Source organism: Bos mutus, chromosome 14, assembly GCF_027580195.1.
Source record: "Bos mutus isolate GX-2022 chromosome 14, NWIPB_WYAK_1.1, whole genome shotgun sequence".
Lineage (NCBI taxonomy): Eukaryota > Metazoa > Chordata > Mammalia > Artiodactyla > Bovidae > Bos > Bos mutus.
In genome coordinates, this window is record NC_091630.1 from 14,087,350 (window position 1) to 14,111,231 (window position 23,882).

Genomic DNA, 23,882 nt, shown 5'->3' on the forward strand with positions numbered 1-23,882 from the left:
CCGCGCGTCCCTGCGGACGCCCCTCCCGGGGGCCCGGGCCCGGCGAGCTGCGTCCACCCTCCGCCCGAGGCCGCGTGGACCGCGCCGGCCCCGCCCCCCGCGCCGGCCCCGCCCGCGGCTCGCCCCGCCCGAGCTGCTCACCAACCCGGCCCCGGCGTCGGCCCGGCCGCCAGCCCTCCCGCTGCGGCTCGTCCGCCCCCCGCTCCCCCACCCCAGGCTCCCAGCCTCCGCGGGCCGGGGCGCGCCGCGGGACCGGGAGGCGGGCCATGGCGTCCTGCGTGGGGAGCCGGACCCTGAGTAAAGATGATGTGAACTACAAGATGCATTTCCGGATGATCAACGAGCAGCAAGTGGAGGACATCACCATCGACTTCTTCTACCGGCCGCACACCATCACTCTGCTCAGCTTCACCATCGTCAGCCTCATGTACTTCGCCTTCACCAGGTGCGGGGCGGCCCTGGCGCGCCCGAGGGCGAAGGGGAAGGGGCTGGCTGGGGACGCGGCGGGGCGGGGGGTGGGGAGAGCCATGGCCGGGAGAGGAAGCGGGCTCGTTCTCTCCCAGCGCGGGCTCGCCCGCCGACGCCTCTGTCCCCGAGCACACCCAGCTTCGCTCCCCTACCGCTCCTCGGGGACCGGCTCTTGTCCCTTCCCTGCGACCCACGTCCATCCTCCACCCACCCTCACGCCTGTCCCCATACCGCCTCTCCCCATGCAGCGCCTCGGGCCACCCCGGGAACACGCGTGGCTCCGCTGGCGCGATCGCCCTCCCTCCCCCCTCCCCGGCTCCCAGCATCGTTCCCCTCTCCACGCATCACGACACCGGCCCCCTCCTCTCCGGCCTCCGTCCCCGCCTAGCACACCGCATGAATCATCTGGTATGCACCACTTGCAGCACACATGTCCCCGCTGCAAACACCCCACTCTAAGGGCGTCTTTCACGTGCCATGCCCAGGCCCAGGACGTAATCCAGACCCCTTCCCCGCCGAGCTCCTCCAGGGTTCAGCACTACCTGCCCACAAAAATGTACTCCACTGTGCGTTGTACGGCAGTCGTCTCGCATAACCCTTCCCGCAGCCCCAGACACGACCGCCTGTACCACAACACAAACTGCCAGCCATGCGCACACACATCACAGCCAACATTCCAGTACTGCCACACAGACCCCCCAGCCCATCACACAACACACGGTGCCCGCTCTGTTCTCTTATCCCGGCATACATGCTGAAATGAGACATTGTCAGGCCACTGTAGCAATGCCTGGTGCGTTGTAGATGCTATGGAAAGGGTTAAATAAAACACGCACACCACACACACTATAGCACAACTCTCTTACTACCTGAAAACATACATGCACACTCACTCACAGCACTTCTTATGTACACTTGTGCCTAGGAGCTACCCCGTCCAACTCTTGTTGGCCCACAGCTTATAGCTACCTCACTGAGTATGAGGTCCCTCAGCCCCAAGCCAAGGAACTGATTCATGCCTAAAGGACAGGTATACCCTGGGTCCTACTTATAAGGGTTTATATTTTCTGAATGAATCTCTTTAACGAAAAAAATGTGTGTTTATACCAACCATGCTTAAGCACTAACCTAGAGATGTGGAGTTTTGGAGCCAGACTACTGGTTGCAAGACTATTTGTGTGACCTTGGTTAAGTGGTTTAGCGTTTCTCTGAGCCTCAGGATTCTCCTCTGTATAACGGGGATAAAATAGGTCCTTACCTAATATGGAGTTATAAGGATTAAATGAACATGTGTGAATGTATTTAACAGAGTACCTGGCACATGATGCATAATTAATGTCAGTGCAGTTCAGTTCAGTCGTGTCTGACTCTGTGACCCTATGGACTGCAGCACTCCAGGCCTCCCTGTCTGTTACCAACTCCCGGAATTTACTCAAACTCCTGCCTATTGAGTCAGTGATGCCATCCAACCTTCTCATCCTCTGTCATCCCCTTCTCTTCCTGCCTTCAATCATTCCCAGCATCAGGGTCTTTTCCAATGAGTCAGTTCTTTGCATCAGGTGGCCAAAATATTGGAGTTTCAGCTTCAGCATCAGTCCTTCCAATGAATATTCAGGACTGATCTCCTTTAGGATGGACTGGTTGGATCTCTTTGCAGTCCAAGGGACTCTCAAGAGTCTTCTCCAACACCACAGTTCAAAAGCATCAGTTCTTCGGTGCTCAGCTTCCTTTATAGTTCAACTCTCACATCCATACATGACTACTGGAAACACCAAAGCTTTGACTAGACGGACCTTTCTTCTCTCCTAATATATTTATCCAACAATCAGTGGTTCTCATCCCTCACAGAAACTGTACAGGAGTATATTTGGTGACCTCAGCATTGGGGGAACTTCTGATATGTAGCAGGTGGGGGTTAAGGATCCTAAATGTGTAAACGCCAGGGATAGTGTTTAAGATAAAGAATTGTCCCTGACTCATAGGCACACGTGTGCACCTACACACTTGTATACATGCAAGTGCCAATGGTATCTCCCTTGAGAATCAATGCAACTTTTTCAGATTTTCATAAAACTGATAATGTCCTCCTACAATACACTTGTTCCTTTCCTCCACAATCCATTTAACTCTTGGTTCTTATTTTGTAAGTGTTTATCTATTTGTGTGAATCTATCTAAAGGCATAAAGCATATGGAACAATTAATGATTGAGGCAAACAGCTACTTTTATGGTAAAATATTCTGCTAATTCTCTGTGGAGTAAGGACAGATATTTTCAGAGTATCCAACCAAGAATAAGCTTTGGAGAGAAGTCTTGTCCCTAATTATGGTTATCTTCAAATACTTATCATGTCATTTGACTTTACCACCTAGTATCTGTGTCTGTGTGGCCACTTAATATTGCTTAGCCCCTGATTGCTTATCAGTACATAAAGTGAAATATTTAGTACTACCTGATAGGATTTCATTTTAAGTGTTCAGTTCATCTTTTTAGATAACCTGTATTTAGCTTGTGCATGGTAAGTTGCTTCTGTCCTGTCTGGCTTTGGTGACTCTATGGACTGTAGCCCGCCAGTCTTCTCTGTCCATGGGATTCTCCAGGCAAGAATACTGGAGTGGATTGCTACTGCCTGCTCCAGGGGATCTTCTCGACTCAGGGACTGAACCCATGACTCAGGTCTCCTGCTTTGTAGGCGGGTTCTTGACTCAATGCATAATGAATAGTAATTGCTCAGTAAACGTTAACTATTATTATTACATCATTTCATTGTGTGCTGCTGCCTCCTAAATTAGATTTTTCATTGAGTGAGGGTGTGGTGTGCTCTATAATTAAGAAAAAGAATAAAAACTTTGGAAAAATGGACAGTGCTTTGCCTGGAGAACATATATTCCTGTTTTATATTAACTTCAGTTTTACTTTGTCTCATGTGGGTTGGCAAGGATAGAGTTAGTACAGGAGTTTCTTTGGAAATTAGAAAAGTAATGATGCTATTTTACTTTAAATAAGAAGAAGCAAGAATGAGCAGTGTGTTTCAACCTTTTACCTTATTATTCTAGGCCCTTTCAGAACAGATTTCTCTTCCTCTTTTCTAATATGGAAAGTCACATTCTTCTGGAAGTTCCCTTTTACAGCATGTCCTGCCAAAGCATTCAATAAATTACAGCAGTGAAAGTATAAGAAATGAGTGTGAATTTTAACAGCTTGTCAAAAGTAATAGAAAAGGCATAATCTGAACTGTAGGCTATGGTCTTTTCCAAAATTGATTATGATTTTACTTCTCCCCCTCATTTCACAGAGACAGAAATCATACATTAAAGAACTACTTCAGAACAAGTTTCATGTTATGTAAAATCATAAGCACCATTAGTACAATTAGTACTTACTGTCTTACTCATTTTTTGTAGTGATTTGTGACCCTTTAAACTGAGACATTACTGTGATCGCTCTGTCTTCTTCCATAAAGATTGAAGGTAATAACTTCTTAAATGAAGATTAATCATTTTGTACTCTTTTGCAGTAAGAACCTTATTTTATAACAGGGTTTGAGTTGGTGACTGTTCAGTGCAGTTCTTTCAGTAAAACTTTAAAAATATGTCTTAAAGTTTGTTTTTCAAAAACCAGTAGTTGAAGAGAGCCAGGGGTAGAATACTTTCCCGGTGTCAGATTACCAGTATGCATGAAACACTACCTGGGTCATGACACGTGGTGCAGAGACACAGCAAGAATTTAGGATTGCAAGGATTAGGTGCCTTACACAGGAGTCCAAGACAAGTTTGTATTCGTCCAGTGGTGCTTTTGTTAAATGGCAGCTAGGCCAACTCACTGTTGAATCATAGCGTTTCAGTCTCCAGCCCCTATCACTGTCATCACAGTAAAGCCAGATGCTATCGAATCCTGCTGCCTAAGATTGGAAAAAGCGCACTTTGCCACATTTTAGGGTAACCAGTTTTAGAAGTCAAATGCCTCTGCATATGTCTTATAAAAGTGTATTCAGCCAACGTGGGGAGAGGAGAACCTTTGTCTTAAGCTCTGAGCTCGCCTTTCATAGGTTGGTAAACTTGGACATGTTGAATAGCCTTGGTTTCAGACACTCGGGCTTTAGATTTGAAAATGCCAAAATTTACTAGATCCCATTGGTAACAGGTTGCTCTCTCCTCAAGAGGCGCCTGGCAGTAAAATAGTGAAACAGTCTCTCCAGTGACACTTGTCCAGCAAAAGTCATCACTTGCCCAGAAGAGATTGCCTTCCTGCAGCTTCCTGTTCAGAAGGGGTCATCCACTCACCTGGGCTAATTTTTCTCCTTAATGTGGGACTGAGGAGGCGGATGTGGGCAGGCACATGGTCAGACTTTTGACTGATTGATTTCTACTTGTTCGCAATAGTGGTTTTCGCTCATTTCCCTTAGCGGCTCCGAAGCTCCAGCTTTTCTTGATCTTACTGTGCAGGCATAGTTCCACCTTCTGTGTCTCTTCCCTCCTGGAGACCTGCCAGCCTTCCCTGTTTTTTCCCTTTAGACCATATCAATTCCCATTAGAAACTGTCTCCTGATACTGCTGATTCAGTTGTCTCGAGCCTATTTCCTTTAGGTACAACGTGTTCTTTCTTCCCCACTAACAGAAGGCCTTGGGTGTCCTTGTTCCCAGATACCAGCAACATTAAATGACTGTCCACGGCAGCTGTGTGCTGGGTGACAGCAGCCCTGGAGGTAGAGGGGTGCCTGTGTTAGGCCCTCTCGAAAGAAGTCCAGTTAACCCTCTTAACATTTCTCTTCCTCACTTCCTATGTAAATCATGGCTTTTTTAATTGGATTAAAATAAGCACCTCTTTATATCCTTTCTTGTCCTTATTTCTGGTGTTTTATGTCCTTAATTGGAGAAGGAAATGGCAACCCACTCCAGTATTCTTGCCTAGAGAATCCCGTAGACAGAGGAGCCTGGTGGGCTGCGGTCCATAGGGTCACACAGAGTCGGACACAGCTGAAGCGACTTAGCATGCATGCATGCGTGCATATCCTTAATAAGATTATTCATTTCTCGAAAGGGAAAATGTGTCATATTTCTTTGGGGTCTTTGTGTATACCCCAAAGATATACATATATATATATATTTCATGTCATATTTCTTTGGGGTAATGTATATAACGGGGTAAAGTATATAATGTATATTTCTTTGGGGTAAATAAGCACTGGGTGACACACAGAACTATTTGGTTTAGCTGATGCTGACCTTGGAGAGTTGCTTGCCTAGTACTGCGGCCTAGTGTCTAGCACGTTATATATCGTTCTATTACCAATGACAATGCAGTTTGTCTTGTGATAGAATCCCTCTCGCCCCAGATTTCTGTAGGGATGTTCACAAGCTTTTTAGGGTCAACAAATTTGAAAGCCCAGGACTCGTTCAGGCAGCAAGGACTGCTTCCTGAGCCCTCGGTTGTACTCAGTGTACTTCAGCAGTCCGTGTTCCACCCAGCCCAGGTCTCCAGATCCTGGAGTTCATCTAGTTTATCTTCACCAGGTCCAGCTGGGCCTCAGTAGCATTCAGAGTTGTCCTCCTCTGCCCGTGCCCAGGCTTTAGCTCACAAACCCCAGCTCTTTGGCATAAGACACGCCCAGGCCTTGACCGCCCTTCCCTTCAGACCATCCTCCACCCTGCTTTCCTCACAACCTTTTGAAGTCAGGATCTTCATCCAGTCCGTCTGTGTACAGTCATTCCCTAGATCTCTGTCACCTGTCGGGAGTGCCTGCTGGCCCCTGAGGGCCTTCGTTATAGAACCTTATACCTGCCTGCACTGTACAAGGCACACGCTGCCGGCCCGGGCAGCCCCACACCTGGTGCCAGGCTGGTACCTCCCTCTGACTTGAGAGCGCCTTCTGCCTACCCACGAGCCCATGGCATCCCTGGCAACCGTCCCGATGGTCCCCTCCCAGACCCCTTTCTTGGTGGTTCCTGGAAGCTCAGAGGAAGAAGTGTTTATGTACAGTTAAGTCTCCTACATATGAACAGGTTCCTCCAAGGGTGCATTCATAAGTCCAGTTTGTTCGGAAGTCCAGAATTCGCCAAGATACACAATTGGAGGGCAGGCTGCAGTTTCACTCAGGCCTGATGTTGATGGAATGCACATTTCACACCTCTGGACGTTCAAAACTTGAAGGTTCGTAGGTATGGGACTTACTATGTACTTCGAAATGTCTTTTATTAGTATTTCTCTCTCCTATTGTAATATTTGTTTTTATATCAATTTATTGAGGGCAGATATCTTAGTCATCGCAGAATACACACCCAGTAAAATGCTAAATGAGTCAAATATGAAAAATCATTTATACAATATGAACTTTCAAAAAATATCACTCTTCTCTGTCAGTTGCTATTTCAGCTCTAATTCTCGAAAAGAATCTAACATTTTATGAAATGAAATGAATGTGGTCTTCAAAGCTAATATCAAAGTTAGTTAACATTAGTCCACTTTGTAACTTGAGACTGAGTTTTCCATTGGGAGAGAGGCTCCTTAACGGTGTGTAGCCTCATGAACATGACCCTATCTTTGTGTCTCAGTTTCAGAGATTCCTATTAAAGAGATGGAAAGGCGAAGATGACAGGGGGAGAGGGGACAACCAACTCTGCGTTTAAGAGTCAAGGTTAAGGATTCCTTACCTTCTTGGCCCCAGGGAGACAGCCGTGGTTAAAGATAGTCTAGAGTGGAAGGTTTGCTTGTTGTCCCTGGTCTTTTTGCTCACTGCCTGCAACCTGTTCAAGTTTAAAAATCCTAGGCCAAAGCTTTTTGTGTTCAAACCTTTGTTAAAAAAATATTAGGGCTTTCCTTTCACTTGTCCTGCTTTTCGGGTTCTGTCTTGGGTAGTTGTTGTTTAATCACTAAGTCGTGCCCGACTCTTTAGCGACCCCATGGACCGTAGCCCGCCAGGCTCCTCTGTCCATGGGATTGCCCAGGCAAGAATGCTGGAGTGGGTTTCCATTTCCTCCTCCAGGGGATCTTCCCGACCCAGGGATCGAATTCATGTGTCCTGCATTGCAGACAGATTTTTACCGCTGAGTTGCTGGGGGTGTTTCAGCCCCTGGCTGGTCAGCGCCAAGGCAGGAGAATCACCTGCAGGGGGCCTCTGGGCCTGGGCCGTGGTTCCTCGTCACGCTTCTTGGGTCACGCAACTGCTCCGCCCTGGCCTCTTCCCGTCTCTGGCACCCACCATGTTGAGAAGGCCTGCTCTGTGCCAGGCCTTGTGCTGGGTGCTGGAGCTGCTGCAGGTGAATGAGAAGGGATCTTAAATGACAATTTTCCTGTAATCTGTCCATTTGGTGTTTTAGCTGTGTATGGTCAGGGCTACCCCAGCGTGCTGCTGGAACACCTCCTAAATTTAGCAGAGCAAGGGGAAAAGAACTTTGGCCTCCCTGAGCTCATCTGTATCATATGGGTCAGTGTAGCAATCTTGACCTCCAGCCAGCATTCCAGAAGCCCTGGCACCTACTTCATTTTGCCTCTGTTTGTTATAACTGTGGGCAAGATAAAGCAAGAGCTTTATTTTCCTCATCCTCCAAGTAATGATAATACTACCCCGGAGAACTGTGGAGCAATTCAACCAAATGGCAGCTGGGAAAGGCCTTTGGAAAGTTCAGCAGCTCCAAGACCGAGGTGCCCGTTGTTAGGAGCCTCAGAGGACCTAGCAAAGAGGTCAGGGCGCTGCTACAGCCTCACAGTTCTAAGTCTGAAGTCCTCTTATTTTTTGTTGCCGTAAAGCAAAATGTCTTAGTTGAGCAAGAATCCTGAGACCAGGGAAAGTCAAGATGGGGCTCTGGCAGCCCTGACTGCAGATTACAAGCCTCCCTGGGAAGTGGGAACCATATTGCCCCTGGCAAAGCCTGAGGAGATGGTACCGACTCCACAAACGGGTCAATCTTGTGTGAACGATCGGGGGGTTTTTTTTGGGTTTAGGGGGTTTTGTTGGGTTAATCAGAGGCTGTTCCAGCAAACTAAAAACTTTTCTCTCAGGCCAAAGTTATACTAAGATAATTATTTAATTTTTGTGTCTTACTGTGCTTTTCATCATGATTCTCTCAAAGAGTCAGGACTATGTCTGTTCATCTTTGTCCACAACGATAGGTGTTGGCTAGCTGAGCGAATGAGTGGGTAGAAATTACAAATTACTAACTGACAGGCCGTCTGTGCCAGGCAGTGCTCTAAGTCCCTCACATGTGTTATTTTATCCTCACAGCAACCCAGTGAGGTGGAACTGTTACTCTCCTGTGATAAACCAGGGCACAGAGAGGCTGCATAATTTGCCCGAGGTCACACAGGCTGATAGTGTGAATTCAGAATTCAGGCCCAGGCTGTCTGGCCACAAACCTGTCCTCCTTGTCACTGCACCAAACAGCCTCCTAAAGGGGAAAACACTTAGCCTTTGGGGTCAGTAAAATGTAGATTGTGATCATTTCCCCCTTCAAGGGTGTTAGGAAGATTAAGAGAACTAATGCAGAGCAGCTGTAGCCAGCCTTCTGAGAGGCACAGACCTAGTGGATGTCAGGAGATAAATGCTTCTCGTCCTCTGATGGAAGGTTTCTGGAATCCATAGTGTGGTCTTTGTAGCCTTTGCCGCCAAGTTGCTTTTCATGATTAACTATGGAAAATGTCCATATTCTTTGGCGTGTGGTTAAGTCTCTGGATGATGGGGAGCTGAGGGTCTCACAGAGTGGCCCCGGTCAGCTAGTGGGGAGGCCGGTGGGCGGGGGGCAGCCTCCTCAGTCACCCATTCCGTTCTTTCTACGCGCCCACCTTTTGTAGGCACTGTGCGGGTGCCCTCTCTGCTCTCAGGAAACTCAGAAGGCCTAGTGGGAACCCCTGGTCTGATCTGACTCAGATTTCTTCTTTTGCTCACTGGCCTACCCTTCGGTCTTTGATCACAGGAGTGTGATCTTCCTGTACTGCATGTTTTCACTTTTACCAAAGAGCTTGCTGTCCGTCTTTGATACTTTTTTTTTTTTTTCTAATTAGGCAAATATAAAATGGCCAACTTTTCAGACTTGCTGCTATTTTATTCAGATTTAATCGGCCTTTTTTTTTTTTCTTTCCTTTTTTTAACTCCCAAAACTAGGCCATTCTTTGATCCCATCTTTCTAGTAAGATTGCTCAGAATTTACAAAATTGCAGCTTCATTGTTTATCGCCGATCTCAAGTTCTTAACAAATTTAATGTTGATGTATAATCCACTTTTTGGAAAGTAATATATCTACATTGCTTAAAATCCAAGATATTCCACTGGGTGTATGGTGAGAAGTCTCCCCCAACTCTTCATTTACTCTCTTTGGATAAAACAGAGTGATCATTTCTTGGGTGGATTTCCAGACACCCTGTGGAGCTCAGAGCACAAGTTACAAGTTACGTATACCTATGCATGCTCTTCTTCTTGCACAAAAAGTTGCTTACTATACTCCCGTTCTGCAAATTGCTTTGTTTACTTCATGATCTCTTAAATTACTCTGTACTAGTTAATTAAAAGCATCTTCATTGTTTTGATGGCTGCCTACTTTGCTGACAAAGGTCCATTTAGTCAGAGCTATGGTTTTTCCAGTAGTCATGTATGGATGTGAGAGTTGGACTATAAAGAAAGCTGAGCACCAAAGAATTGATGCTTTTGAACTGTGGTATTGGAGAAGACTCTTGAGAGTTCCTTGGACTGCAAGGAGATCCAACCAGTCCATCCTAAAGCAGATCAGTCCTGAATATTCATTGGAAGGACTAATACTGAAGCTCCAATACTTTGGCTACCGGATACGAAGAGCAGACTCATTGGAAAAGACCCTGATTCTGGGAAAGATTGAAGGCAGGAGAATGGGATGACAGAGGGTGAGATGGTTGGATGGCATCACCAACTCTATGGACATGAGTTTGAGCAAGCTCCGGGAGTTGGTGATGGACAGGGAAGCGTGATGTGCTGCAGTCCACAGGGTCGCAAAGAGTCAGACACGACTGAGTGACTGAACAGCAACAAGTACTTGCTTGTGAGCCAGAGCGGTAATTTTTTAACGTCTCTTTTAGTTGTTTCCTTGTTTTGCTAAAACATACAATGCTATGGTGAGCGGCCTTATACATGTCATTTTTGCATAGATGAGGGTATTATCTGTGAGATATATTCTTGTACATGGAGTTGCTGAGTCACAGAATATATGCATTTATAAATTAATGTGTTGTCAAATGCCCCCCCATAAAGGTAGTGTGTGAGAATACCTGTTTATCAATTTCTTTCCTTTTTCCATAAGGTAAGGAAGAGTCATGTTAGTTGCTCAGTTGTGTTCGACTCTTTGCGTCCCCGTGGACTGAAAGCCCACCAGGCTCCTCTGTCCATGGGATTCTCCAGGCAAGAATACTGGAATGGGTTGCCCTTCCCTTCTCCAGGGGATCTCCCTGACTCAGGGATTGACCCTGGGTCTCCTGCACTGCAGGCAGGTTCTTTACCATCTGAGCCATCAGGGATAAAGTAGATAAAAGTGGTCTCTCTGTATTGTTCCAGTGTGTCCATATAGTACCATGAACACAATTGAGCATCTTTTTTTTTACTTGCCTGAGAGCTGCTGGATTTTTCTGCCCAGTGAAGTGTCTCTTCACATCCTTTGTCCACTTTTCTATTTGTTTTTCTCTGTCCATTTGTTGTTCTTTCTGTTAATTGATTTGATGGGGAGAGCTTTGTAATTAGGCGAGTCAACCCTTTGCCTTCGTATGAGTTGCAAATATTTTTTCCAAGTTTACCCATCACTTTTCCTTGGACTTTGTTACTGATTTCTTTGTCATGCAAATTTGTCAGCTTTCTCCGTTGTGACCTCGAGGGTTTGTATCATGCTTTAGAAAGGCCTTCCCCACTCTGAGGTTGTGGTGTCTTTTTGGGGGGGTGTATAGGTGTTTTTTTTTTAGTTCTCCCATCATTTTTTTTTTCTAGAATTTTGTTTCGTTTTTAGTTTTAGTTGTTTGAATCATCTAGAATGTATTTTGGTATAAGGCATGAGTTATGGGGCTCTATCTTCTTTTCCTCGGCCACAGGTACTCATTTTAGCCTTGCTTTTATTTTGTGACTTACCGATTGCATGCCCAGTCCACCTCTCGTATGCCATCCCTGTGCATCTCCGATGAGTCAGGTGGGATTCAGGGTCACAGGTAAGTTTTCTTAAGGCAGTTTGGCAAAGGGGAAAGATCACTATCTTCAGAGTCTAGCAGGCCTGGTTTGAAGCTGGCTCTGCAACTTGTCAGCTCCACAGTCTTGAGAAAGTTACTAAACCTGTGTGACCTCTGTTACCTCATCTGTAAGATGTGGTTGATAACGGCCCACTTTGCAGATGGGTTGTGACAATTAGAGATAATGTTTAGAAACTGCCTGACACGCAGTAGATCCTTGACAGACAGGACCTGTTACCCTGACTGTCATCATTAGCAGTATCAGTAGTGTGCCTTGGTCTGAATGAGGACCTTGTGTCCCTACCCTTGCTGAGTGTAGCCATTCTTCAGTAAAAGCTAATGTTCCTGGGAGTTGGGTACGGGGCTTCCCTACATAAGCCAAAGGGCATGGCAAGTGCCCTAGGATGATCAGCCTGGCATTTAAAAGTTGTGTTTATAACCTCTGGGCAAATGTGTAATTGTTAGGATGACCATTAAAATAAGATTGCACTTTGCCAGGAGAAGAAGTCTATCCGACTGTAAAGAATGGTTTTGTAATCAGGTTTCTGAATTTAACCACCAAGTGTTGTTTGTCCAGGATTAGTTCAGTGCTGATTGGCTGTGTGATGGTCTAGGAAACGTTTAAGACCTGTATGACGTCTTATTTCAGAACCTTACGTTCAGTCTTGTCGTAAGTCTGGAAATAGTTTCATGGGGTACAGAAACTTAGCGGCCTAAACAGGAGTTGGTATCTAAGTTAACTCTTTTAAACCACCACCCAGGACTCAGTCCTTAATGAGGTAATAATTGCTTCATTCCATACCTTTTTATGTGTGTATTTAATACTCAAGATCTTTTTTATGCAAACTTGGTTTTCTTCTAGATTCTTTTTGACCTGTCTCTTGTCCTTTAGTAACATTCAATCTTAATTTAACTTTGTCTTTTGAAAACTTTCACTGTAGACAGTCCTCCTCCAGATAAACCCAGTTTCTTTGATCATTTTTAAATGTATTGCTACCAGTTTCATCATCTCTAAACTATGTCCTTCCATTGTGTTTCTTCTCATATTTTCTCTTACTTATCCTACTTCTTTCTAAACTGGAACACTGAACTTCCCTCTCCCAAGCTTCTTGAAAATTGTCAATACTTCAGAAAATCTTCCAGTTGTTTCTCTGTTTTCCTACTTTTGTTTGCTTCTCTGAGCCCCAGATATGTTACTAGAATCTTCTTTATTAATGTAAACTGTTAAAACCTAAAATTTTCACCATCAATGGTAAGAAAATTTGCATTCCAGGGATTTTTGTTGTTTAGTTGCTAAATCACGTCAGACTCTTTTGCAACCCCGTACTGTACCCACCAGGCTCTTCTGTCCATGGGATTTCCCAGGCAGGAATACTGGAGTGGGTTGTCATTTCCTTCTCCAGGGATCTTTCCAACCCAGGAATCGGACCTGTATCTCCTATGTTGGCAGGTGGATTCTTTACAACTGAGCCACCAGGGAAGCCCTTGGGGAATTTTGCTTCATTGTAAAACAGTAAATTTTCTTCCATAATAGTCAGTCCAGAAATATATTGAGGGCCTACTGTGTCCCCAGGCTCTGTGGATACAGGTGTAAATAATTCCCTGCCTTTAGGAGTTTACTTTCTGCAGAGAAGACAGATAACATATAAACCAACAGATGTAATCATTTCAGTTTACTGGGGTTATGGAGGAGTTCAACACAGTAACACATGAGGAATGACCAGGCTGGAGCAGGGTGGAGAAGCTTGTCTCCTTCTTTATAGTTCTTATATTTAGAATTTAAATACAAGTTTAAATCTGGTCTTTTGTTTTCTCTTCACTTTTCCTTTAACATTTTTTGCTAGTGCTTTCTGGTGGCGTTACACTGCCCCGTTTTGTTCATCCCTTGGGGAGCCAACTGCCCATATTTGACAAGTGACTGCATAATCTCATTGCCTCATGTCCTTCCTCCTTATTTTTTGAAATAATTTTTATTTTTGGCTGTGCTGGGTCTCCGTTGTGGGCTTTCTCTGGTTGTGACCAATGAGGCCCACTCTCTAGCTGTGGTGCTTGGGTTTCCCCATTGCAGTGGCTTCTCTTGTGGAGCATGGGCTCTGGGGCGTGCAGGTTTCATAACCTCATGCTTCCTTTCTGATTCCTGCACGGTTTTCCGCCACAGTCTCTGTAGTGAAGGTCATCTTTGTGTGTGTGTGTGCGCTCAGTCATGTCCGACTCTCTGAGACCCCATGCACTGTAACCCACCAGGCTTCTCTGTCCGTGGGATTTCCCAGGCAAGAGTACTGGTGCAAGTTGCCATTTCCTTCTCCAGGGGATCTTCCTGATCCAGGGATTGAACACGTGTCTCCTGCGTCTCCTGCATTGGCAGGTGGATTCTTTACCACTGAACCACTTGGGAAGCCCCTTTGTAAAAGAATGATGATTCTCAAATGCTTGTCCGAGTAGAACATGTGTTGGGGTGTAAGGTTGACGATGCCTTTATCATAAGAACTGGACTTTACTATAAGGGCTGTATTATTTTAGGAAATACCATAGTGAATAGTAACTAGTGAATGTAATGACTTAGCTCAGCAAAATAAAGTTAGCGATTTAGATTAAAAAACCCAGTTTTTTAGAACATGGAGCTCGTACTCCTTCTAGACTGACTGTGGATTCAAAAATAACACTCAGTGTTCCTTTTCTGTTTTCAGGGATGACTCTGTCCCAGAAGACAACATCTGGAGGGGCATCCTGTCTGTAATTTTCTTCTTTCTTATCATCAGTGTATTAGCTTTCCCCAATGGTAAGTGATGTAATGCTTTATCACATTTCTCCTGTGCATTGTGTCCTTGTTGGTATTTTTGAGATGCATGTCAAATAGAAAATGAAACTGGAGGGTGGAATAAAAAAAAGACTCTGAATGTTGCGTGGTGACTAGGGGAACAGGCTCTGGAGGCAGACTGCCCATTCTGCCATTCCTAGCTCTGTCTCCTCTGTCCCTCTTTAAGACATTTCTGTCTGAAGCGGAGAGAAGTACAGCAGTAAGAGTAAACTGAATTAATACTGTAAAATACTCTGAACAGTGGCTGACAAACATAAGCACTCAGTGAATGTCAACTGTTGTTCTTGTTACTATTTTTGGTATTATCAGCCAAGTTGTAAAATACAGTTACTGCTCATTTACTCCTTTTTGCTAAGGCTGGGGTCAGTGCTTTAATGAATATTGCTTAAATAACTTGCTGTCTTTAACTGGAAACTTTGCTGGGATATGAATTTTCATTATCAGGTTAAATGATTACTGTGAAATTTTCCCCTTTCAGTGTTAGGGCGTGAGGCAAAAGCCTTGGTTGAAAAACTAATTTGGTATTTTGCCACACTTAAGATTCACCCCTTTCCTCTGAATGGTCCCTAACAAGTTATATTATTTTTTCTTATTCTGCTTTAGTGGAGAAGGCAATGGCAGCCCCCTCCAGTACTCTTGCCTGGAAAATCCCATGGATGGCGGAGCCTGGTAGGCTGCAGTCCATGGGGTCGCTAAGAGTCGGACACGACTGAGCAACTTCACTTTCACTTTTCACTTTCATGCCTTGGAGAAGGAAATGGCAACCCACTCCAGTGTTCTTGCCTGGAGAATCCCAGGGACAGGGGAGCCTGGTGAGCTGCCGTCTATGGGGTCGCACAGAGTTGGACACGACTGAAGCGACTTAGCAGCAGCAGCATTCTGCTCTAGTACTTCCTCCCTGGAATATTCTTTACTTATTCTCTGCAGGTGATTTTTAAAATATTCACTTTTTGTATCTTGTTTCTTAAACATTTAGGGTATTTTGTAACTGTTGCAGTCTTTTTTTGCAAGTTGTGCTCCATGGGCCCTGCTCAGGTTTTAAATATGATGATTAAAGATGTGCTTCTTCTCCATCCTCCCATCTATTCAGTAGAGTATAATCTGTAATATACAGAGCTCATTATGAACATTACTGATGCTACCTGGAGCTGCACCCTGGTGATAGGATTCCAGTACCAGTTCCATCACGTGTGTGGGCGTGGAGGGGTGGTGGCGGACTGAACGTTGCTGAACACCAGCTGGGCGTCCTGCAGCTCTGCTCAGTGCGACACTGTCTGCCTGGGGATAGATTGGATTCCACAGGTTAAGTCCCACCAGGCTGCTCCTGCCCCCACTGAGATGCCAGGCACAAGTCCAGGGTATCCCCTGTGCTTCTGACCAAATGGCTGTAGATCAGAGGTTCCCGTGACCTCCTCTTTGGGTTTGATTAATTTGCTAGAACAGCTCAGGAGACCAGTTTACTCACTAGATGACTGAGAATATTAACCGACAGCTAGATGCAGAGGTGCTCCTTGGGAAGGGAGGAGCCCCTTCCATGCTTTCTCGGGGCACCATTTGCACCAGATCTCCACCAGATCTCCACGTGCTCACCAACCCAGAAGCTTTCTGAGCTCTATGCTTTTAGGTTTCTATGGAAGTTCCGTCATGTTGGTAATGACTGATGAAATCTTTGGCCATTGGCCATGGATTTGCCCGTCAGCCCCTCCCCCATCCCCAGAGGTCAGGGCGGGTGGGACTGAGGGTTCCTATCTCTAATCACCTTGTTGGCTCCACTGGCCTCCTTCCTGAGCCACTTCATTAACGTAACAAAAGACTCTTATCACTTAGGAAATTCCAGGAGTTTAGAACTCCAGAAAGGGGACAAAGATCAAATACTTGCTTCTTATGGATCACAGTACTCAGGAAAGTCCCCTGCATACTAACGAGTTCTGTTCCAGAGTGCATTCGCAGTCCAGTTTGTTCGTAAATTCAACAACGTTAGGTACCAACTAATACATTCGGCTACATCGTACATTGCTATAAATAGATTTATAATCCTTCTCACAAATAATATATTAAAAAAAGCAAACCCAAAAGATAAAGCATTGTTAGTCTCAGAGTACAGTACTTTGAAAAGTACAGTGTTAGTCACTCAGTCATGTCCACCCTTTGCGATCCCATGGACTATAGCTCTCCAGGCTCCTCTGTCCATGGAATTCTCTGGGCAGGAATTCTGGAGTGCGCTGCCACACCCTTCTCCAGGCCATCTTTCTGACCCAGGGATTGAACCTGGTTTTCCCGCATTATAGGTAAATTCTTAACCATCTGAGCCACCAAGGAAGCCTGAGAAGCACAGTCGCACCAGCTATCCCAAGGCTGCTTGCACACTTGCTTCTGGACACCTTGGGCTTGAAATAAAGACACTGTACCACTGTAGTCTATACAGTGAAAGTGAAAGAAAAGAGAAAGTGAAAATTGCTCAGTTGTGTCTGACTCTTTGCGAGAAGATGCTCAAGATACAGAGAGGTCATGGAATGAAAGGGAATTGGCCCAGCTATGACATTTACATTCTAGGAAACATCCCCAGTGTTGAACAGCTTTTCAAGTAATTTGTCTTACTTTCTTTTTCCTCCCGCTTTCAACACACAAGGGCTTCGCTGGTGGCATTAGTGGTAAAGAACCTGCCTGCCAATGCAGGAGACTGTAAGAGACTCAAATTTGATCCCTGGGTCAGGAAGATCCCCTGGAGGAGGTCATGGCAACCCACATCAATATTCTTGCCCAAAGAATCCCCATGGACAGAGGAGCTTGGTGGGCTGCAGTCCAAAGGGTCACAAAGAGTCAGACACGACTGAAGCGACTTAGCACGCATGCAAGCCCCAGCACACAACATCTCAAGATTTTAGGTTTAGGGACAGCTTGGACTTCACAGAGCCCATCCTCTCTTTCAAGGGTGCTGTGCTGTCATGCAGCTTAAGTGGCCACTTGGGGCATCGAGCATTTTCTACACAGTGGTGGTCCCCCTGAGCTCTGGAACCTGGTCTTAACACAGGTGGCCTAAGAATATAGCCCAGAGTAGATGGTAAACTGCATCTTGGGTTTGCTGCCAACACAAGGCCTGTGGGTGCCTGAGCCCCAAGGGAAGATGAATAGGTGACAGTTCAGCTGGTGGCTCCTGACACTCCCTCAGCCCCTGCCTGCCGTGTCATGTGTGGGTCAGTGGCTTACTTCCCAGCCATCGCTTGATGCCAGGACCATTGTTGGTCTGTACCCTTTCTTCCTGTTTCTTGTCTCATTTGTCCCCGACCATCTTTTTTTTTTTTTTCTTCTAAATTTTATTTTAAATCAGTCAATGAGAACCCAGTATGTGCTTAGGAAACTAATCAATCCAGAGATGTGTCTGTTCTTCCAATCTCCTGTTTTCCTTGGCTGGGTGTTAATTCTTGCCTGTTTTTTCGCAGCTTCGCAGGTTTCTGTTCTGCTTTTTTTTTTTTTAATTTAGGCTTGCTAATTCTAAGAGCCGTACTGGAAGTTTAGGGATTCCCAGACTTAGCCCTCCATAGCTGCGATTTTACAGCCTTTCCTGCTGGGGCACTCCAGCAGGCACTGGGGCCGTGGTGCTTTTTTTAAGGTCTCCAAAGCCCTGAACGGTGGGGATTGCATCTGTCGGATGTGACATTTCGCATGATTTCTGCTGATTTCTCCTCTTTTCCCTCGTGAAGACTTGTCATCTTCAATGTCCACATAACTGGCTCAGTCTCTCCTGGTGGGACTGGGCTTTGTTTTCCCTTTTGGAAAGACAAAGGCTGTTTGTTTTCATGCTTTCCCTGGCTCCCCTGACTTTGTGATAACATGCAAAGCAGGGAGGACCCACAGAGTCCTGCTTGGTTTACGCCTGATCCCAAGGCCTGCCAGTCACTCCTGGACCACCCTCAGCCACTGCCGCCTGCCTGGGGTTAGGGCCCAGCCCTGCACGGTCCTGTGCTCAGCAGAGCCCTGGTCTTGTCTCATGCGAGGCCCATCGTGAGGTGCCTCGTCTCTGTCTCCTGTGTGTGTCTCTCTCTCTGTTTCTCCTTCTCTCTGCCAGTCTCTGGCTCTTCTTTCTCCCAGGAGTGCAGTCTCAGGACCTCAGTTGGCCTTTGTCTGGGATGCCTGGACTCCACATCCGCAGCGGGGAGGCTGTGCCTTTCCTCCTCTGGTGATCAGACCCTTCACCCACAAAAAGGACAGAGACCTTCAGCATTCTGTGCAGGAAGGGTTAGGATGTCGGAAAGCCGTGCTTGGAGGGACTGTCTCGCAGCCGCGTGTACTGAGCGAGCCCACTGTTGTCTGCCTTGTTCTCTAAAGAGCCAGTTACTCTACATCAGATCAGTAGTAAAACCATAAGTTTCCACATTAAAGAATGCTGTCCATGAATATTTTTTTTTGAATCAGGGGGTGGCATGGAGTTGATGGGGCTGGGGCCTGGCCGGCCCCCTGGAAAGGGTCCCCTGGGTATGTGACTATCCCTCTCCCCCAGCTGGCATTCAGACGCCAGCCTTTGCAGGAGCCATTCTGCTGGGCGGATGGTTCTCTGAGTGGGATGGACACGCCTCTTCCCATTCCAGTCTTGCCACCTTGTCTTCCACTTTCCCCACACTTGATGCAAATTCTCGAATTAAGTATTGGAATGAATGGGAGGAACAGAGCCCAGCGTCTGCCTTCTCCTTGAAAGGCAGTTTTGGGGAAGTGCCCACAGTGGATGGCATTCCCAGAATGGCTCTGTTTTGGCAGATTCGAGTGCATTTCTCCTTGACCTAGTAAAGGTTGCCCTAAATGTTTACACATCAGCCTGCATTTGGTTGTCTCCTTATGTCTTGTGTGTGTGATCACGTTCACGTATGCTCTCTGTGTACTAGGACTGGTCCGCTCCTACAGGAGGGGGCCCTGTGGTTCTTCTGGAACAGAGTCCAGATGACAAAGACCCTTGACTTTCTCCATAAGGTCTATAACAGCTGGTATGCTTTTGGCCACAAATAATAGGAGATCTCTTTCAAAGTGGCTTAAAGAATAAATAAAATGTTTGCTTTCTCACATCCACGAGAGGTTCCGAGAGAGAGTGGTTCAGGGTTGTCTAATTGAGCAGCTCGGTGGCATGTGAAGACCCGGGCTCTCTACCTGTCTCGTGGCCTTGGGACAGCTGCAGCCCTGCTGGCGTGCAGCCGTGGGCGGTGTCCAGCCGCAGAGGGGGCCCTGTCTTCCCTGCATCTTAGAGTGAAGAGGCCTTTTCTAGAAAGCCTGCAGTGCACGTGCCCGCCCTCCACTTCAGTTAGGCTTAGGCCCCATGCCACCTCTGCTCCAGGCCGACCTGAGGACAGGCATTTACCGTGGTTGGAGGACCTCCCAGGCACATTCATAGATCTCCTGTAGATCTCCACTGACTGGAAAAGTGGAAGAGAACCAGGATTGCCTCCATCAGCTTAGAATTTACCGCTGGGTTACATGGAGGAGGCGTGGAGGAGACTCAAGCAGACTTTTTCATTTGACAGTCAACAGAGTGAGTGACGGGGTAGCTTCCAGAGTTCCTTCCTTGCATCTGATAAACGCACAAGGAGAGAGAGCCCGGGGCGGGGGTGGGGAGTGGGGGGAGACCCGGAAAGAAGAGGGTCTTTACCTATACCAGCTTCTTTCCTGAAACCTTCTCTCCCATTCTCTCTCTTCCGGTTCCCTTGAAGAAAATATTTTAAATGCCACCTCCACCTCCTTAGCACAACTGGCCCTCCCGTGTAAGTGTAATTTTAACTATGCCACTGTGTCATTGGAGTGTAATTATAACTGCGTCACGGTCACCGGAGTGAAATTTAGAAACCCGCTGCATCTCCAGCTGGCTGCGAGATTTCTTTCAGCAGGTGACTCCCGTGTGCCTTTCCAGCTTCGGAGGGCCTCCTTCACGCTTCCTTCCCTTCTACCCCACCCAACCCCAGCCACCCCAGCCTTACCCTGGGCCCCCGTTGCCCAGCCCACGGGGGTCTTCTCAACAGATACCTGGTGAATGAAGTAGTGAATCTGTCCAGAAAGAAGTTCACAGAATCAGCCCTGTCTTGTCCTCTGCTCATCTGCAAGAGGAGCACTGTTCAGCTCTTCTTCAGGGTATTTTGAAGAGGGTGAGATCTGTAGGGTGTCTTGATTTTTCCAAGTTTACCCTTCTATTTGTCCTCATCTGATTTCTCTGAGCATAGATAGTGCGAATCACATCTCCTTGAGGCATAAAGGCAATCCAGAAGATTCATTGTCTCCTAAATTAAAAGAAGGAAAAAATGGTATAATCTCCCCCCATTCTCTGTCTCCTGCCCATGCTTTTTTTTTTTTTTGATACAAAAATTCTTTCTTAGGTTTGAAATTTGCTGAGAGATCTTTTTTTTTCACCTTTTCTGGGTTTTTCCTGGAGGAATTTAAACTTTCAACTAGTACTAATCAAATATCTTGCAATTTCCTTTGTCAATTACACCCGATAAAGCTGAAAACGAGATAATAAAGAGAAGAGGCAGACTGTGAGGTTCCCAGGCACAGTCCTCCCGCTGCTGGAGAGGCAGCTTCTGACTTGGGTTAAAAGGATTCTCTCTCCCTCGGGTTGGTTCGTGGAGCTCAGATGTTCGCGGATGTGACCATAGGTTGCTGGCAATTCAGGCTGTGATCTTATGTTTTGATTTCCGAGGAAGTGTTTTAAATGAGTGCTCTCCGGTGGCAAAGACATTTGGTTTCTGTTTTCTTTTGAAATCAAACTGGCTCTTAATATCTGATTAAAAAGGAGGTATTCCAGTCATAGGGACTGATAAGAAAGTAAAACATGTAGTTTTTCATAATGTGTCTTGTGCGAAAACCACCTTCGTAAATCAAACTAGCACTGGTTTCTCCATCACCACCCTGAGATGCCTGCCCCGTCTCTCCTGCATAATTGAACTGAGGACCCAGACTTTTCCAGGCAGCTTTTACGAAATCAGAAATAAAGTATAGACAAGAAGTCCTGCCTCGACCACACCCCCCCCCGCCCCGCCCCCCGCCATGAGATGGACCACCCCTCCTGCATGTCCTGGCTGTAATACTGGGCAGAGGAAGCCCACCAAGAAAATAGTTTGCAGGGGAGTGAGATCTGTGGGCAGGCATTGGGATGAGGTAAATGGTCCAGGATGGCTCTGCCCACCTGGGCAGGTGGATGCCGTAGGAGGCGTGGTTTTAGAGGTGACTTGATTGGCAGAGCCAAATGTGTGTGAACACCAATGAGTGTAAGTATCAAGGCTCATCCTATAGGAAACCGCCAGTCTCATCCTCCATCTTTTAAAAGGCAAAATAATATTTTTAGCAATATTATTGTCTCTGATAGTGAAGAGACTACTGTGTGAGTAAATCTGCTCGCATCTACTTCTGAAAATACTACACAAAAGCATTCAGAGTTTCTTCTTAGAAAGAAGAGGGGGTAAGGGGATATTGGACAACTGAAATAAGGCCTGGATTGGGTTTAAAGTTAGCTCCTGAAAGGTTACCTAACATTCCAGGCTGGCCTTATATCTCACCTTTTGTAGGTAAAAGGCCCTGGTGGTCTGTTCCCACCCAGTTCAGGACAGAGCTCCTTGGGGCTCCACTGTCTCTTCTGAAACCCCCCACATTAGATTTCTGAAGTCTTCCTTAGATCAAATGCAAGGCAGAAAGGGCAGTTTTAGAAATCGTATTTTATGAGAAACATTTATGATGTAATACTATGGTATATAGGTGGGATATTGGAGAAAAGAGGGAAAAATTCCATAGCTGTAAATCAAGATAAGGCTTTAAAGAACCAAACTGCAGTGCAGTAAGATGGATATTCTCTTTCCAGGCCCTGGGACATGTCTGTATCAGGAATGACAGCCAGACAGAGAGACATAAGTCTTGAGCTGAAGCAGTTGCACGTTGGGTTGGAGAGAACTTAAGGCCCCATCAACCCCACATTGCTCAACCACCCTATCCTCTTATTTACTCTGAAATTGTCCTGCTTAGGGTTAGCTAGAAGAAAGGGCTGAGTTCTGCTTTCAGAAGGCCACTCTTAGAGTAACCACAGGCTGACGATGACTTTGGAGGCCTTTCTGCTGGTCAGTGTGCGGGGTCTTGTATCAGTTCCCTGCCCTCTCATCCTTCCCATCTTAACAGATCTTATCAGTTCCACATCGTAGTAGCGCTAAGCTCCATTCACTAGCTTGTTTCTCTCTGCCCCTTTCCTGGCCCCGAGACAGTCCTGGCTCAGACCCTTCGCTCTGTGCCCCCTTCCCGGCCCCGGTCTCCCGAGCTTTCCCAGTTCTGCCAGTTGATGGAACAGTGCCGTGGGTTCTCCAGACCTGAAGGTGGAGTCCTGGAGAGGTGTGGCCGTGAGTGAGTTCCTTATGCCCCGATGCATTTATCTGTAGAAAGGGAACGATGGTGGTCCTCGCATCATCTGCCAGGAGGACTAAGGGGTGGTGTGTCTCACCCTCCGGCCTGCTACCCAGTAAGGGTTAAGGAAAGCACCGCTGACTGTTAGAGTCAGGAGTGCTCTTGAGAATAACACTCTGTGGTTTCAAAGTGTCGATTGGGCATGGAATTCTGTTGCAAGCCAAATAATAGATTCAGAGTTTCACCTTGTAAAAGGAAGTCATAGAGAAAGCTGGAGTACCCTGTTCTGTCTGAAAGGTTAATTCAGTAGTTTGGATGGAGTAACACTTGCAAGCCAGACTGCTACTGAAGGACAAGTCATTCCTGGTGACAAGTGAAGCTATTACCCAGCATCCGTGAAGAAGAGCATTTGAAGGAGAAAATTAACTTAAAAGATGACAAATGGAACTATCAATTTTCCAATAATTGGCAAAGAAAGTTAACCAGGTTGTGTTACCTGGAAGGGGATTCTGGTTTCTGTGTTTCACTTTGCCTTTTTTGAGAAAAAAAGCAGCTGATTAAAAAGAATACAGGTATCCCTTGCAATCCGAATCTTTGCTGTCAGAACTCAGAAATCAAACAGTTATTAACCTATTATTAAATTGCTCAGTATCTGAGCTCTCACTGCTTGCCATCCAAAACTCAGACACCATATTCACTGGGATGAAGCAGAGTCCCTCACAAACTTAATTTCGGAACTCTCAACATGTAAACCCAGAATCTGAGTCAGTATTCCTCATATGAATTTGGTTCATCCAAAGAAAGCAGGTAGAATGTGTTTCAGTGTAGCCTTTTTAAGAAGAAATAGGCCATTTGGAATGAGTTACAGAATAAAAATTACAATGTAGTGTTTGCTTCAGGGAGGATTCCAGGTCACAAGCAACAGAAGCTGACTCTGCTGATGCAAGCGCGTGTTCTCGGATGTTAACTAGCTGGAGGAATCCTGGGAGGGCCAGGAAGCCAGGCCCCCACTCCTAGCTAACTTCTGAGCTGGCGCATCACCCAGACCTGGTCCATGAGTGAGCCTTGA

General features: G+C 46.3%; 1 protein-coding gene across 1 annotated transcript in view; it reads left to right on the plus strand.

Moving 5' to 3' along the window:
• The first annotated feature begins 129 nt into the window (after positions 1-129).
• The window catches only part of PTDSS1 (phosphatidylserine synthase 1), a 67,599-nt gene continuing 43,846 nt past the window's right edge, over positions 130-23,882 (plus strand). The window contains exons 1-2 of the mRNA XM_070383001.1: positions 130-445; positions 14,325-14,416. Coding sequence (XP_070239102.1) covers positions 267-445; positions 14,325-14,416 — 271 coding nt within the window. The 5' untranslated portion in view covers positions 130-266. The remainder of the gene's footprint in view (positions 446-14,324; positions 14,417-23,882) is intronic.